At 32.1% G+C, this 16,212-nt stretch overlaps 1 protein-coding gene across 1 annotated transcript in view; it reads right to left on the bottom strand.

The window, feature by feature from the left end:
- Positions 1 to 10,678: 10,678 nt before the first annotated feature.
- LOC115883815 (zinc finger protein ZIC 4-like) overlaps positions 10,679 to 16,212 on the bottom strand; it is a 68,227-nt gene continuing 62,693 nt past the window's right edge. The window contains 1 exon segment of the mRNA XM_030902217.1: positions 10,679 to 11,362. Within this exon segment, the coding sequence (XP_030758077.1) occupies positions 10,926 to 11,362 (437 nt within the window). The 3' untranslated portion in view covers positions 10,679 to 10,925.

Here is a 16,212-nt window from a genome sequence, read left to right on the forward strand (position 1 = left end):
ACACGGTCAAATTAGCCCCGAGTTACTTCGAGTAAAGAATGGTATGGCTGTGCACAACTTAGATCAACAATAAGTTTATTTTTCTGTATTAAATGATAGTAATGATATTTATTTAAAGCACGTAACAACGTTAGAGTATCACAAACAAGACGTAAACGTTACTTCACTTAAATTTTAGAGTAAATTGTATATTGTACTGGAGGGGGGAAATGTTCCCATTTCTTGAGTCATAACTCATACCATACACTCTCAGAGCTTTGTACAAATGCTACAGTGTCTGAAACGGGTTAACAGAGGTTATAGTTTCTTAAGTCTTCCAGATTCTTCAGTTCCGCTTTCAGTTGGTTCCCGCTTGGAAAACAGAACGGTTCTGGTCCAGTTAGTGGAGTGTTCGCTCCTTTTCTAGCTAGATCATTTGCTTTTTCATTGTCTTGTATCCCTTGGTGAGCAGGCGCCCAGAGTAGTAGTACTTTATTTTCTTTGCCTAATTTGTTGAGCTTCTCTAGGAATTCTCTGACCAACTTATTGATCGCGTTTAGTGCTGCTTGACTATCGGATAGGATGGCAATTTCCTAGTTTTGATGGTTCCTATCTAAGATAAAATGTACGAATCTTTCGATAGCGTAAATTTTTGTCTGAAGGATGCAGGGGTAGGTGCCCATTGGTTCGGAGTATTTAGTTTTTGGCTTTAATACTCCTATCCCGGTCCCTGCTTTGGATTTGGAAGCATCAGTAGTCTTTTACATGCTGAGCAAGCGTTTCTTCCTTCCAATCCTTTTTATTACTCAATACTAGAGTGAGGTGTTTCTCGAAGTTGTAAATTCTTGGTATGTCATCCACTAGGATTTGGAGAAGTGGAATTTTCTTTTTGGGGGTGTTCTAAGCCCCTAACCTGAAAATTCTCCCAGTAGTGTTTCCGTTAATGACCATTCTATTCATTGTCGCATTGGCATAACTACCGACGACAATGTGCAGTGGTGTTAGGTCTAGAATGACCTCCATTGCTGCTGTTGGCAGTGTCCTGTTAAAAACCCCGTGACAATCCAAGATTGTTCTTACTTAAATCAAGGAAACTCTTTAATTTTTCTCGGTCGTAAGTTCTAAGAAATTTCTCTGAGTGTCTTAGACCAGGATTCTCATTCCAGTTGACGTATGGAGTCTCAAAGGTTTTTGAGTTCTGCTTTTAGTTGGTTTCCACTTGTGAAGCAGAAATTTTAGAGTAACTTCAAATATCTTCATTATTGAAAATTTCTTTACACACACCATTAAATATATCTATGTATTCAAAAATATCGATGTGATTTATATCATTATTATAAGCACAATTAAACCGTCAAACACCCGGCAATAAATTGTTAAAGGGTTTCGAAAAAAAAGGTGAATAAAACTTGACTACGATTCGGAACCAGACAGGAACCGCGGGAAACATTCCATACATTTTTCATAGCATCTCCTTATTCCCGCATCCTTTTTTCTCTCACACAAATACCAGTTTATTACCATCCGTCTCTCTCGGCTGGTAGAGGCCCGTATTAATTTGATTTCATTTTATTGTGACGTCGCTCGATAAATAAGAGAGAGATGGCGCCACGCAGCCACCGTCTGGCGCCAAAAGGGTCCATCCGGCATTAATATCAGAAAAAACTATTACTTTTCGAAATTTTGTCGTTTATTTATTTTCGAAATATGAACGTGCGTGGCCATTGGCCATTGACCGGTCTCGGGCGTTGGTTGGGGGTAAAGGGGGTTTGTCCCCCCTCACCGATCCACCCGCTGGTCGCCGTTTTTATTTAGACATTTTGGATGTTAAGCGGCTATAAAAAGATAGTTTTGGAAAGCGAAGGTTAGATAAAATCAGAGTGTTATGAGAGGTAAGACTACATTTTTTTGGTTTAATAATTATACTTTGATATAGGTGTCTTTTAATGATCTTGATTCTGTTGTTTGTATAAAGATAGTGGGCAATAGTACGCAGAAAGAAAAAAATCGTGGGTGATCGTGGCGATTCCAACCGCCAACACTAGAATTAGAATTAGAATTAGTGGGAGGGGGGTTAATCACTGCGACCTTACAGATCTATTGTGTCCCCCTTTCTTGAGTTATAACTCATCATACAGTCCCAGGGCTTTGACAAAAGCCAGTATCTGGGACTGTTTTATAGAGGGTAGTTCTCCATCTCCAATATCAGTCGTACCAAAATTCATGGCACGAATGGTTGTCGTCTCGGCGCACTCAGTGATGAGGTGTACTGGTGTTTCTCCATCTTCCCCACAGAATCTGCATTCGCCGTTTCTTCTTAGTTTCAATCTACTGAGGTGTTCATTGAGGAGACAGTGTCCTGCTAAAACCCCGTGACAATCCGAGGATTGTTCTTACTTAAACCCAGGAAGATCTGTGATTTTTCTTGATCATAAGCCCTTAGAAACTTCTTCGAGTGTCTTAGACCGTTGCAATATTCCCATTCCAAGTTGCGAATGGAATCTTCCTAGTTCTTGAGTTCCGCCTTGAGTTGGTTACCATTTGGAAAGCAGAACGGTTCTGGTCCAGTTAGTGGAGTGTTTGCTCCTTTTCTAGCTAGATTATTTGCTTTTTCATTGCCTTCTATCCGTTGGTAGAATAGGAGGACTTAGTTTTCTTTGCCTAATTTATTCAGCTTCTCTGCATTCTTCTTTGACCAATTTCGAATTGATTGATACTGAGTTGATCGCTTTTAACGCTGCTTGACTATCAGACAAGATGCCACATGCGGAAGAAAGAACAGAAACTTAACGGGTATTTTTTCCGGATGTACACCGATGCTCGGTTTGTGTCGTACTATTGCCTACTCTTGCCGAGATAGGTTCTTTGTTTGAAGTTATGAAAATGCGTGCGAGAGAAAATGACACATTCTGTCTAAGTATTTTCTGATGGCTGCCTGGGATAAAATAAAAGTTCTATCTGGCAGCAGCTCTCTTTACAGAGCTTCTAATTCAACACACTTGAAAGAAATAAGCAAGTAAGTCTCTGATTTTTTGCCACAAACCATGGTCAGAATGAGTTAGACTCTGCACATAGCTGTATTGCGTATCCAGAAAATTGTCCGAGAGCAAATGGCCGAAGAAAAATTGACCGAAAAGCAAATCACCGAAATGAAGATTGACCTAATGCAAAATTGCCCGAAATCATAATTCCCCTAAGAACTCTTTAGCGAACCTGCCAATTTCTGAATAATTGTATTTATTGTGCCTATCATCATCCGACATAAACACGTAGATTGGAAGTCGACTTTGTAATCAGTGAACAGGGAAAACAGAAACTGTTACTCCACAGTTATTTGTATCAAAAGAAGCACGGGTGAAGAAACAAGTTTAGTTTTTTTTTTCAATTGTTGTTTCTCAAAGTTGATTAGGAGGGCAAGATCGAGGGCAGAAGAGGTTTGGGAAAATGTCGTGGCTACGGAACATAAGACAGTGCACAGGCATTAGTAACATACAGACGTTGATCCACACAGCCAGAGATAGGGAAAACATGGAAAGTGTGGTCGCAAACATCCATTAATGGATAAGCAGAGAAAGAAGAAAGAAGTAGAAGTTTAGTTTTTATGAAATGAAACGTGATATTATGTAAATGTCCTGTATTAGGGCAATCTTTAACAAAAATCGACATTTTGGGGAAGAATTTTTATTGCTCTCAATAGTAATTTGATGATTTTTCTTTACGGGCAACTTTTTGGTTAATTTGCTTTTCGATCAATTATTTTCGGGTAGATTATTTCGGTATTTACAACGCAGAAGTATTTACAAAAAATAACTATTTTATTTTGTAGATTTTCTTGCAGTACAGTGGCGAAATGAATGAATGAGAGATGAATCCGCCACATAGGTATAGCCTTTTTTTAAGATCTTGATGGTTTCTCAACATTCAAAAAAAAACTTAAATAAATATTTCTTGAAGGTTGATGACACGATTGCGACTATCTGCTAACACACACACACACCTACACATTATGGCTAAAGAATATACGAGCCATGTAATATATAAGGAATATATGACGCATGTAATTTTGACATTACCTCACCCAGATATCTATGTAAAAATTTGTGTGGCTAACTAAAGTACCTGAAGAATTAATCTTGCGCTGTTTATTTTCTAAAACTGAACCATAGAAGTGGTAAACTAGGTGTTTTCTTAATTGTCCAAATTGAGCCGGTGCATTTGGGGTGTCCCCGAGGGCCCCAAAGTACAGGTGCGTCGGCGGCGACGGGGCAATTAATAACGGGAGTCGTGGGCGAGCGCGCAACTGCCCGCAATTTGAATATCTTCATCGGCGTAACGGCTACTATTTTTTAAAATTTGTCGGTTTACACGGTTCTTATCAGGCGCCGCTATCGCTAATGGCGCACGGTTTCGATAGCGCTCCTGTCACAGATAATGGCCCTTATAACGCCGGCTTTTGGACGATGAATGGACAACTTAACACATCGTGATAGGCTTGGTATTTTTTTTATTAAATTTCTTTAAAAAAAACAGAGAAAATTGAAAAATCTTTATTAGTGATGCAGGAAAAGAAACAAGAGAACAAACGTGAGACAAATAATGAAAAAGCATACGAATTTAATGTTAAAACGTATCCCATCAAAAACATAGAATGTAAAAAAATGCCAAGTCTCGCAAGACAATTCTTCCACTATAAAAAGTTGTGAGATCTCATGTAAAACCAAGTCAGTTTATTTTATTTAGTCTTTCTGTAAGCATCTATTCAACATTTTTGTTATAAATTATTTGTATCAATATTAGTCAGTCAACTGCGATATACGACCTTGAAGGCTCTGTTAATTTAAATAGTAAATTCGGAGTGCGCTAGGTGGCGCATCAAGTTTTTATAGTTGCCAAAAAACTGACAAAAAGGCAGATATTTTGTTCCTTTTTCTACCGATCTAAATCACACTTTTCCAAACTTGAAATCATCAGCTGTTTATTATTATTCTGAACTTCTGATCTTGGTGAAGAAGTAGTAAGTGATAAAAAAACATCATTTTCACAAACCGAGTTAGGAATTTGAAAACATTGTTTATTTAAAATTAAATTGTCTCAGATACCTACGTACTTTATTACAAGATTCGCCCAGCTTTGTATTACAATAATTTTTGTAAATACTTCTATTTTTATGAATATTTAAGTTACTTTTACTTTTAATTTTTTGGAGAAATCATGTACCTATAAAACTATTTGGAGGAAGTTCGAAGAAAATTTCAAAGTATAATTTATTTATATTAGCTTTATTAATAAATACCTATCTTATAGTTTGAATCTATTCTTATCTGTATCGTAAAATGTGTGATGGAACCTCTTAACACTACAACATTTTAACTCCTTTATATTACCTATCCTTTAATTATTTTCTTTATTCTCAGAGTAATTACGAACCAGTTAGTGACAATCAGATGTAATAAAATAAGTTAAAATAAGTTTTTATTCTGATTTCTGAAAATCTGATTGTTTTTGACTGTTTTGTATCTACATTTCAAACAAATTACATAAAAATAATAAAATATGGTACATTCAAATTTTCCGCCAGGTTTAATTTATTCTTGCCACACTAGATGGCGCCAATTTAAACTCGAAATTAATAAATGCACGGGAGTTCTTCTTTAGTATGTTCCGTGGTTTTGTCATCTACTTAGCTAATAAAAACTAACTGCGTCAAAAGCTTCCACTCTCTAATAATTTTTTTTATTCTTTCTCCTTTCGTCAAATTTTCATTAAAGTGATTGGGCTGACCCACGTAAATTTTATTTGTTATTTCTTTGTTTCCTACTTCTATATAAATTTAACTAGCAAATTAATTACATATAACATAGCAATCAACAGATCAGTAGTAATCTGTACAGTACAAGATTTATTTATTTATTTTTATTGTAATATCTTTGTAGCTGATCCCTGCGCCCTGCACTATGTACAATTTATCTAGGATATACCGGTGCGTCTCAAAAGTCGCTCACCTCTATTATTTTTTTAATTTTTTTTAGATAAAAAAACGAGATTTCATATGTTATTATATGATATAAATTAGGATTAATTGACGTATTCAGTTCTTTTCGGTCACTTCCTGTTTCACCGGAAATGACTGCAACTTTTGATTTTTAAATGACACCCTTGGTATTTTTTTACTTCATTTGATAGAATATTACATTCTGAATAGAATGACATAGCATTTCAACTTTTAGCATTTTCAATTAAAAAAATATAGCATTTTAAATTTTAATTTAGATTGCTATGGTCATAAATTTGACAACAATTTAATACGAAATACCAAGTTGTGTGGTACCAAATCATTCGTAAAAAATGCTTTTTCCAAATATGTTAACGAACCATCCTCGTTCTTTTTGAAAAATATTGAGATATGATTAAAAATACTATTTCGGCATCTTTTAACCGACCAGGACAAGACACGAAAAACATTAGACGAGCAAATCTATTTTTCCAAGGCTCCTTGATTAAAAGTTAAATCATATTTTTAATCGAAAATATCAAAAGATGACCATATGTCATAAAGTAGAAATATACCGAGGATGCTATCGAGGGTGCCATTTAAAAATCAAAAGTTGTAGGTAGTAATTTCCGGTGAAACAGGAAGTGACCAAAAACAATTGAATACGTCAATTAATCCTAATTTATGGCGTCTACTAACATACCAAATTTCGTTTATTTTCTGAAAAAAATACACAAGTTATAGGGGTGAGCTACTTTTGAGACGCACCCGGTATATAGAGTTATGAGAAATAGAATTCCAACTTCGGTAGTCTCGTTCTGGTATAAGTGATCTTTGAAAATATTAGTAGGTATTTAGTTTCAAGCAGTTGCATTATTTTCTATTAGAATTTAAGAAAATTTTCTTTTCTTTTTCTCAATCAATGATTTCATGCAGAATCAGTTTATGATCAGATACAGTTTTGTATCTGATCATAAACTTCAAAATGAGGTTCAGCCAGTGTTTGAGATGCATTCCTTTTGTCTTGCTCTAATGAGAAAATTCTACGATTCTGCTACCATTTTCCGTGTATTATTACACATTCGATTGGGAAAATCAAAATCATCAACAGATTGATATGTATTTTCCCACTACTGTTAATAAATTAATTTAACTAATGAGGCAAACTTATAAGCTTTTTTTTTTGGATAATAAGGATATCGAGCTTCTTGCAAATGAATATTTACATCATATAATTTTAGGGTACATCAGCCATTAATAACAAATAAAATAGTAGTAGAAAAAGTGCTATTTTGAGCAGTCAGTCTAAAACTGTCAATTTTGCTGGCTCTTGACCCAAAACAGTTTGTTTATAGAAAATTTATAAAAACAAGAATTATGGAAAGAAAGGTTATTTACAAAAAGTTGATAGCTTTTGAATTATAAGTAAAATACCACGAACAAATTAGATTTATATTTATTTATTTTATTTTGTTTAAGATTTTTCCACGAAAATGAATTCGCAAATCCCAGTTTCGAATAGAGCACCCAAAAAACATATAGAATGGAAGAAATTAAAACTATCCCAAAATTTTCGTGCAGAGGATTTTTGAGCCTAATTTCAGTAAACTCTAATAGGATACGTCTAGGATATAGTAGTGTTTATAATGTTTAGTCAGCTATTCTTTCCTATGTGGTGTGGTAATTGGCAATATTTTAATGTGGAAATTCATAGTACCAATTAATTATTGATCTGGTCATTCGTTACTCTTTTTTAGATTACTGTTTTTAAATATTTTAGTTGCCGTCGTGGCGCCCCTCGTATACGGCGCCCCGGGCGGCCCTTGCGCTGGCCCTGGATGCCATTTAAAAATCAAAAGTTGTAGTCATTTCCGGCGAAACAGGAAGTGATCGATAACAATTGAATACGTCAACCAATCCTAAATTATTTCATATACTGCCATACCAAATCTCGTTTTTTTATCTGAAAAAATAAAGAAGTGATAGAGATAAGCCACTTTTGAGACGCACCCGGTATTTACAGTTCATATTTCTTATAGCAACAAAGAAAAGTTTTATTATGAAATATAAATTTTTGCAATCAAATTTAAGTAAGTTTAATGTTCGGCACTAAATTTATATCAACTTCTAAATTCCAAGAGCAAGGTTTCTGTTCATTATTTTGGTATACCCCGACGATCGATACCGTCTAAATATACCTCTATGGTTTCGTTTATTTTTCCAACAGGGCAGCTAAATAAAACACCTAAAGTATATCAGTCAAGATTTATTTATTTTTTATTTATAGTAAACTCTCGAAGGTTTTCTGATATACAGAGATCCCTGATAGTGACAGCTTTATTTACAATAAAATTCTTTTTACAATATTTTCCCGACTATTTTTAGATTCGGGCTTATGGAAATTTACACTGTTGTTTATTTGTGTTTTTCTTCCTCTTACAGAAATTAACTGTAGAGAGGCATGTCGAAAAGTTCGTTTTTCATTAAAACTTTAAAACTTTTCGATTTTTTTTTATACGACACAATTGCTCATAAAACAAGCAATATGTTCATTGCACGAAGGAACGCTCAATATATTAAAAATATTTATATAAATATACAATGATTTTTAATATTCACAGTCAAAAATTAAGGTTTTAGCAACATTTTATTAATTCCAAGATAAAAATTACATGAAGGCGAATTTACAATAATATAAAACAAAAATTGCATGGCCTATAAATATACATCATTTATTGTAAAATATAATCATTCACAAATTACTTTAAACACATAAAACATATAATAAACTCAGATTAAATATAGGTACATATTTAATTTGATTTGTATGATCAATAAAAAACGGCGTCAGCGTAGGCTATGAAATGAATATCACTTATATTTTCATTTTCGTCATTTTATATGCGAAATGTCATCGATCGTCATTTCCCAGCTAACTGGACGTCGTTTTTTTTTCAATCATACGGTATGTACATCAATTAATTACATTACAGTCAAAAAGTTATATAGTCAAGTGGGCTTTGACTTTGACAGAATTCTAATATAATTTTTCATAAGATTTGTTTTCCTCTGTCATTACATAATATATTGCACACATGATAATAAAACTTCTTGATCACACTGTATTTAAAAAAGAATTAATACAAAACAAGAACAGAGTTTATAATAAGTTGTATTGCAATTTCTGTTTTTGCTGTTCATTAAAATATTGCTAAAACTTACTTTACAAAAGACAATTAGAAAACATAATATGTAAAAATATTTACAGCTTCACAGCAACATTTACAAAAATATATACAGCGTATTTTTATAAACAAACAAAATAAATAACAATAATTCGATCACAGGCTAGAAAGAAGAGTGTCAAAATTACATAAAATTTATATTTTATCTATTCCTCCTAACCAAACAATTTTCACCCCCCTTGAATACAAAATTTGTCTATAAAAGATTTATTATACAGACTGGATAATTCTATTAGAAATTCATTTTCCCAGAATGGTTCTTATGTGGAGATATTTGTAACCATCCAATCTGTATAACGTTTATAGAATGTTTTAAGAAATATTATACACATTAAAACTGAAGTCTAGAAGTGTATGTTTTGGTAATTTTTGTTTTAGAAAAAATATATATATTTACGAAGAAATATGAGTTTATGAAGGTATTAGTGGGCTTATAATAAAATTATTTAGATTAGTTAATTTAATGTTACTTAAATATTAATTATCTTATTATTATTAATTTATGCAGATTACTTATACAGGGCGAGTCTTAAATAAGTACAAATATATTTAGGGGTAATATATTTCGACCCCAGAAACACATCTATGAGGTTTTTCTCCCTAAAAAAATGAAAATTTGGAATTTTTTCAAAAATGTTCTAGAATTTTGTTTAATTTTTAGATAAAAAACATAATATTTTCAAAATATGACAACATAGGTAGTAGATCAAATTTACCAGAAAGAAAATCCAGAAAAGATCCAATGGTTCTCAAAATTTAAACGAAAAATATCTTTTTTGGGAAATTTTCAAAATAAAATATCTGTTATTTTGGACTTATTTGAAAAAGGATAAAGAGATAATATGTTTCTTTTATCGAGAACTACTAGCCCTGAAAATATTTACACTTATTTAAGACTCACCCTGTATAAAAATAATCGTAATAGTAAAACATAATTAATGTCAATATTGTAATACTTAATGAAGGAGAAGCAAATTTTTTGATATTTTAGAGCTGTTATTTAGAAATAACAGTTAGTAACTGTTGTTTTGGTACTTTAAAAAATAACAGGTATAAAAATAACAGTGGACTATAACAAGTTGGGATAGTGTGCAACGAAATTTAACAAACATATAAATAAACAACGAGTTTTGAGAGTAACTGTTATTCGAAAAACCTTAGAAGTGTCGTTTTTGTTTTAGACTTATAGAATTATCTACTAACATTAGTTTAATTTCTTCTTTGAGTTTTACTGTTTATTTTTAAAATTACAGTTGTGGGTTGGAGCCTTTGGTCTTAAAACAACAAAATAGTTCACCACAATGCACCAAAATACTTTACTTTTGCACTGGACTCGCATTTCGCTAACTATGTTAGCATCATCAGCAGAATACTTTACTTTTGCACTGGACTCGCATTTCGCTAACTATGTTAGCATCATCAGCAGATGATTAGAACTAAACGGTAAATTTTAATCATCTGCTGATGATGCAAAACTTAGTTAGCAAAACGCGCGACAAGTATAAAAGTAAAGTGTTTTGGTGTATTGTGGTAAAACAGTGATTTAAAGATTGAGATAAGATCAATTTTAAGATTCCAACCCCCAACTGTAAGAAACCTGTTATTCTTCAAATAACAGTTCTATCCGCTCTGTTATCTCCACAAAGACTTATTTATTTCAACGTGTATAACATTTCAACTGGACAATAATCTTCAACATCACTTAAACCCTAATACGCCGTGGCCGCCCCCGTGTGATGATGCAACCCACTAAACGGACCACCCAGCCCACTCAGATGTTCCGTATGACTGTTGGGTCCCGGAGGCTGACACCCCGTATACCAGTCACTGATCGAGGTCGCTCCAGGCACTTGCAGCCCACCAGAGTTCTGCACGTGCGGACTCACAGCCACCGAGATGGAACCCGCACTGGAAGTGTTGCTTTCTTCACCGTCGGAGTCGTAGTGAGGAGGTGACCTCCCGCTCATCCCGTGCACCTTCATGTGCTTCCTGAGTGAGGAGGGGTGTGTGTAGGACTTGTCGCAACCCGCGACGCGACAGTTGTAGGGCTTGTCGGAGGTGTGGACGTGCGAGTGCTTCTTCCGGTCGGAGCTGTTGGCGAAGCGTCGGTCGCAGCCCTCGAATTCGCACTTGAAGGGTTTCTCGCCTGTAATAACAAGGAAAAAAGGATTTAGTAATGTGTAAACTTGGAAAATAAGTTATAGTAATACTTTTATTGTCCACTATTATAATACAAAATATGAATTCTTTTTAAAAACCATAGATATAAAATTTGGAACTTTTGGAAATGTTTAGTTAAAAGACATAATATATTCATAATATGGCAAAATATATACAGGGTGGTCCGAACTGTATTCCGGAAACTTCGGCAGCATATTTTCCAGATTAAAACAAGTAAAAAAGTTACAGGGTGTAGAAGTTTCATTTTTATTTCGATTTTTTCCAAATAATTTAAGAAGTAACGTCAATATTTGGATGAAAATTGGTGTCTGGGAGTTTTTGGACATGAGAAAATCAAATTTGTCGTGTCACAAAACTCCCGAACATCAATTTTCATCCAAATATTGACGTTACTTCAAAAATGATTTAGAAAAAATCGAAATAAAAATGGAACTTCTACACCCTGTATCTCCGAAACTAAGTATTTTAGGACATACATTTATACGAACTTTTTTCTTATTTTTATCTGCAGAATATGCTGCCGAAGTTTCCGGAATACAGTTCGGACCACCCTGTATAGTAGATTAAATTTAAAAGAAATAAAATCCAGAAAAGATCCAGTGGTTCTCAAAATTTAAGCAAAAAATCATTTTATTTTATTTTCAAAGTCTGGGTTATTTTGGCCTTATTTGAAAAACGGTAAACAGAAAATATGTTTCTTTTATGGAGATCTACCAGCCCTGAAAATATTTGCATTTATTTAAGACTCACCCTGTATACCGGGTGCGTTTTAAAAATGGCTCACTCCTATAACTTTTTTATTTTTTCAGATAAAAAATACTAGATTTGGTATGTTAGTATATGACATAAATTAGGAATGATTGACATTTTCAATTCTTTTCCGCCATTCCAGTTTCACCGGAAATGATTTTTAAATGGTACTCTCGGTATTTTTTTACTTTATTCGATAGAAAATAACACTCTGAACAGAATGACATATGTCACAACAACAATGACAATATGTCAACTTTCGAGACAAAATTGTATTTTAAGGTTCAATCTAGAGTGCCACTGGCTGTGTTAAAAACACTAATTTTTAATCAAAGAAACTTGGAAAAATAGATTTGATCGTCGAATATTTTTAGTGTTTTGTCCTGGCCAGATAAAATATGCCTAAATTGTATTTTTAATCATATCTCAATTTTTTCCAATGAAAAGAAGGTGTAATTTGGTACCATACACTTGGTATTTCGAGACAAATTGTCGTTATGAATCGCATGTTGTAATTTCAAATAAACCATATTCGAAAATGTCAAAAGATGACATATGATATGTCATTATTCTATTAAGAGTGTCATTTTCTAGAATAAACTAAGAAAAATCCTAGGGTGCCATTTAAAAATCAAAAGCTGTAGTCATTTCCGGTTAAACAAGAAGTGACCGAAAACAATTGAATACGTCAATCAATCCTAATTTATGTCATATACTAACATACCAACTCTCGATTTTTTATCTATAAAAATTTATGGAGGTGAACTAATTTTGAAACGCACCCGGTATTAAAGTATTTAAACATTTATTTCCTATTTCTGGAAATGGTAATATGTATACTTTTTGTATATGTTTATAAGTACATATACAACGAGATGGTATTAAAAAATAAAATTGTAACAACAGACACCGTATGATCCCAAAAAAACGGCGAAATGACGATCGATGATTTCCCAATTAAATTTACATATAAAATGACAACGATTGTCATTTCATACCCGTTATACATTTTCATTTCATACGGTATTTTAGAAATGTCTAGAGTCATATCAAAAAACACCTAGCCATCAATTTTCACCCAAATATTGATTCTAGTTCAGAAATGATTTAGAAAAAACCGAAATAAAAATGTAGCTCCTACACCCTGTATCTCCTCTATTATACAAACATTTTTACTTATTTTCATCTGCAGAATATGTTGCCAAAGTTTCCCGAATACAATTTGGACCGCCCTGTATATTAAAAAATAAAAAAAATCAAACAAATAATGTTTCTTTCTTCAAAGTTTCATTTGAATTAGATTAATCAAAAAAGCTATTTATGTAATGATTTTCTACGTAGAAAATACCTTCGGTAAAAATCAGAAGGTGCAAGACTTGAAAGAGTCTTCCAAAAAGTCCAGGACCAAGAGTACTTATTAGCAAGATCAAGATCAATGAGAATCTTGCTAATATCTGATAATAACAACGTATTTGAATAAAAATAAACTTTTCAAATCAACAATATTAACAATAGAATATTTAAATTTTAAAATAAAATTATTTTATCAGAAAAACATCTGTTCCTTCTTCTAATGAAAAATTACGACAACAATTAAATAGTATAAATTATTTTTATTTTGTCGCTTTTGACATTTATGTCTAGTCAATTATATAAGTTGTAAATTAATATTCATTATAACTTCCTAATTACTAGCCAGATGTTATCAGATAAATAAATATTACCTAATTATAAATAGGCAAAAATAATTTGTACCTAAATTATTTTGCTGCTAACGAATATACAAACATTCACAATGATTGAATTTAAAATGAATACAAAGAATTAGTTAATCAAAATTTAAATTACGTGTTGAATTAAGTTCAGAATATATTTTCGCTCTTTTACTGGCATTTAAAATAAAGAGTCGAAATATTTTAATCAACATAAAAAAAAAGATACATACATTAATATTATTAGTTAGTTTTGTTTTATTAAAAATCGCATTATTCATATATGGGTCCATCCAAAACGCTGTCCATGAATGATGGGCTTGGGAACCATAGGTATATGCGATCTCGAACCCAAACGATTTGGTCCCACATTCCATCATACGTAGGCGGTTGGAATGGACGAAAAAAAGGGATAAAAAAGTTACCTTTGACCCTTTAGGATGGACCCAAAAAGAAACAAGTATCTTTCAAGTCTGCTTAGTTTATTACCTATGTCTTAATTTTTACTCTCGCGCCTTTCATACCTTAATAAAATAATTTGTTTGTGACCTGGGTATTTTAATTTGAATTGGTAAGCACTTAAAAATAAAAGAAAATATATATGTCTGATTCAACAATATCAATCATTTACAATCCACCGAAAATATTTTCAATCGACTTAGCTTGTATGTAAAAAATGTTTTAGCTGTGTTTTGATTTTTTTTAAGTACATTTGTTGTTTTCTACATTGTTTGGTCACATTTGCTTTTATTGATTTTTAAAGTTTGTTATGGCACTAATCAAATCAAGTTTTTGGGTAGCAGTCTTATTTGGTTATGTCATATACAGGGTACTCAAACAGTTACACTAATTGAAATTTTGTACTACATTATTGTTTTTACTATTTTTTAGTATTCCTAAATTTTACTGTTATAAAAATTAGTTTTTTTTCTACATTTTTTTTACATATTTAAGTAAACGAAGAAAAGATGTCAGTATTATAGATTTACATTAGAAAAACAAATTAAATATACATTATTATATATTATGTGTTTTATAATATTGTATTATATATTATTATACAGGGTGGCGCCTCTCATACGACGCGGAGGCTCCAAGGAGAACGACAGTTTGTATTAAAGTGAAGTTTTGTAAGCATGTGTAGTTTCATTTAGAGCATTTATAGAGTTCTACAGGGTGTTCCCAAAAAAGTTTACACATCAAAGTTTTTGTAATCGAATACCCTATATATTAATTGATTTTTGGATTCTAGGAGAAAAATAAAGGTGAGTTTCAATTAACAAGTATATGACTAAAATGAAAGGTTTTTGGCATATTTAACATTCAACAAAAATGAAGAACAATTTTTAAATTTCAATAAAAGCTACCTAAATTGGACTTTACTTGGACCTAATATGGCGTTAAAATAACCATTATAATTTAACTCCAATTGAAACTGGACCCAAAAAGTTATAGCGGGTGAGACAAAATTAATATTCAACTTTGGTTACATTTAAAAGCAAGTAATTATTTTATTTGAAATGAAACACCCAGTATATTATTCCGCTATTCAATGGAAAATTAATATCTCTTCAAAATACTACATAATAAGGTTGCCTACTTTTAAACAAAGATTTCCAAGATATTTTAATTTTTATGATTTAGTGTCAGCAGATGATAATTTTTGATAATTTTTTTAATAGTGTAATAGAATGGCACATATTGTGATTTAATCTGCCATTCTATTACTATTAGTAATTAGTAGACTATTATACTCCAAAAAAAATTACATAAGTATTTAGAAAGTATAATCATGACAAAACAATATAGTAAAGTATCGCAGTAAAAATATAGTAAAGTACCGTATGATCGAAAAAAAACCGCGGCTATTCTCCTTCAATAGTTGATAAAATAATTAGAAAACGTAGGTATAAGTTTTTGATTTCTGAAAATTCGACTTTTGAAGTGGAGAAAGATACGTCAAAATATTTTTCAATATTGTTTGATAGAGAATTATCCCGTGGTCTAAAAGGAATTTTTAAGAATGTTAATTATAAACTTGTATATAGTGCTAATAATAAATTACAACAATTATTAGGTAAACACCTCTACTGGAAAGATCGGGTATTTATGAAATTTCTTGTAAAGATTGTAATGAAAAATATGTTGGGCAAACTATAGAAGATTAATATTAACTAGATTTAAAGAACATTTAGCTCAGATAAGATATAAGACGGTAGACCGGATAAATCTTGGCTTTGCTGAACATATTGTTGATAAAGAATATTGTATAGATCTTAATCACCGCGACCTTACAGATGTATTGTGTGTTTAAAAAAAATTATAGACTTCTGGTATGTTTTCTTCATCGAAA

The sequence above is a fragment of the Sitophilus oryzae genome, unplaced genomic scaffold, assembly GCF_002938485.1.
Source record: "Sitophilus oryzae breed Bouriz unplaced genomic scaffold, Soryzae_2.0 scaffold_1990_pilon_pilon, whole genome shotgun sequence".
NCBI classification, from domain to species: domain Eukaryota; kingdom Metazoa; phylum Arthropoda; class Insecta; order Coleoptera; family Curculionidae; genus Sitophilus; species Sitophilus oryzae.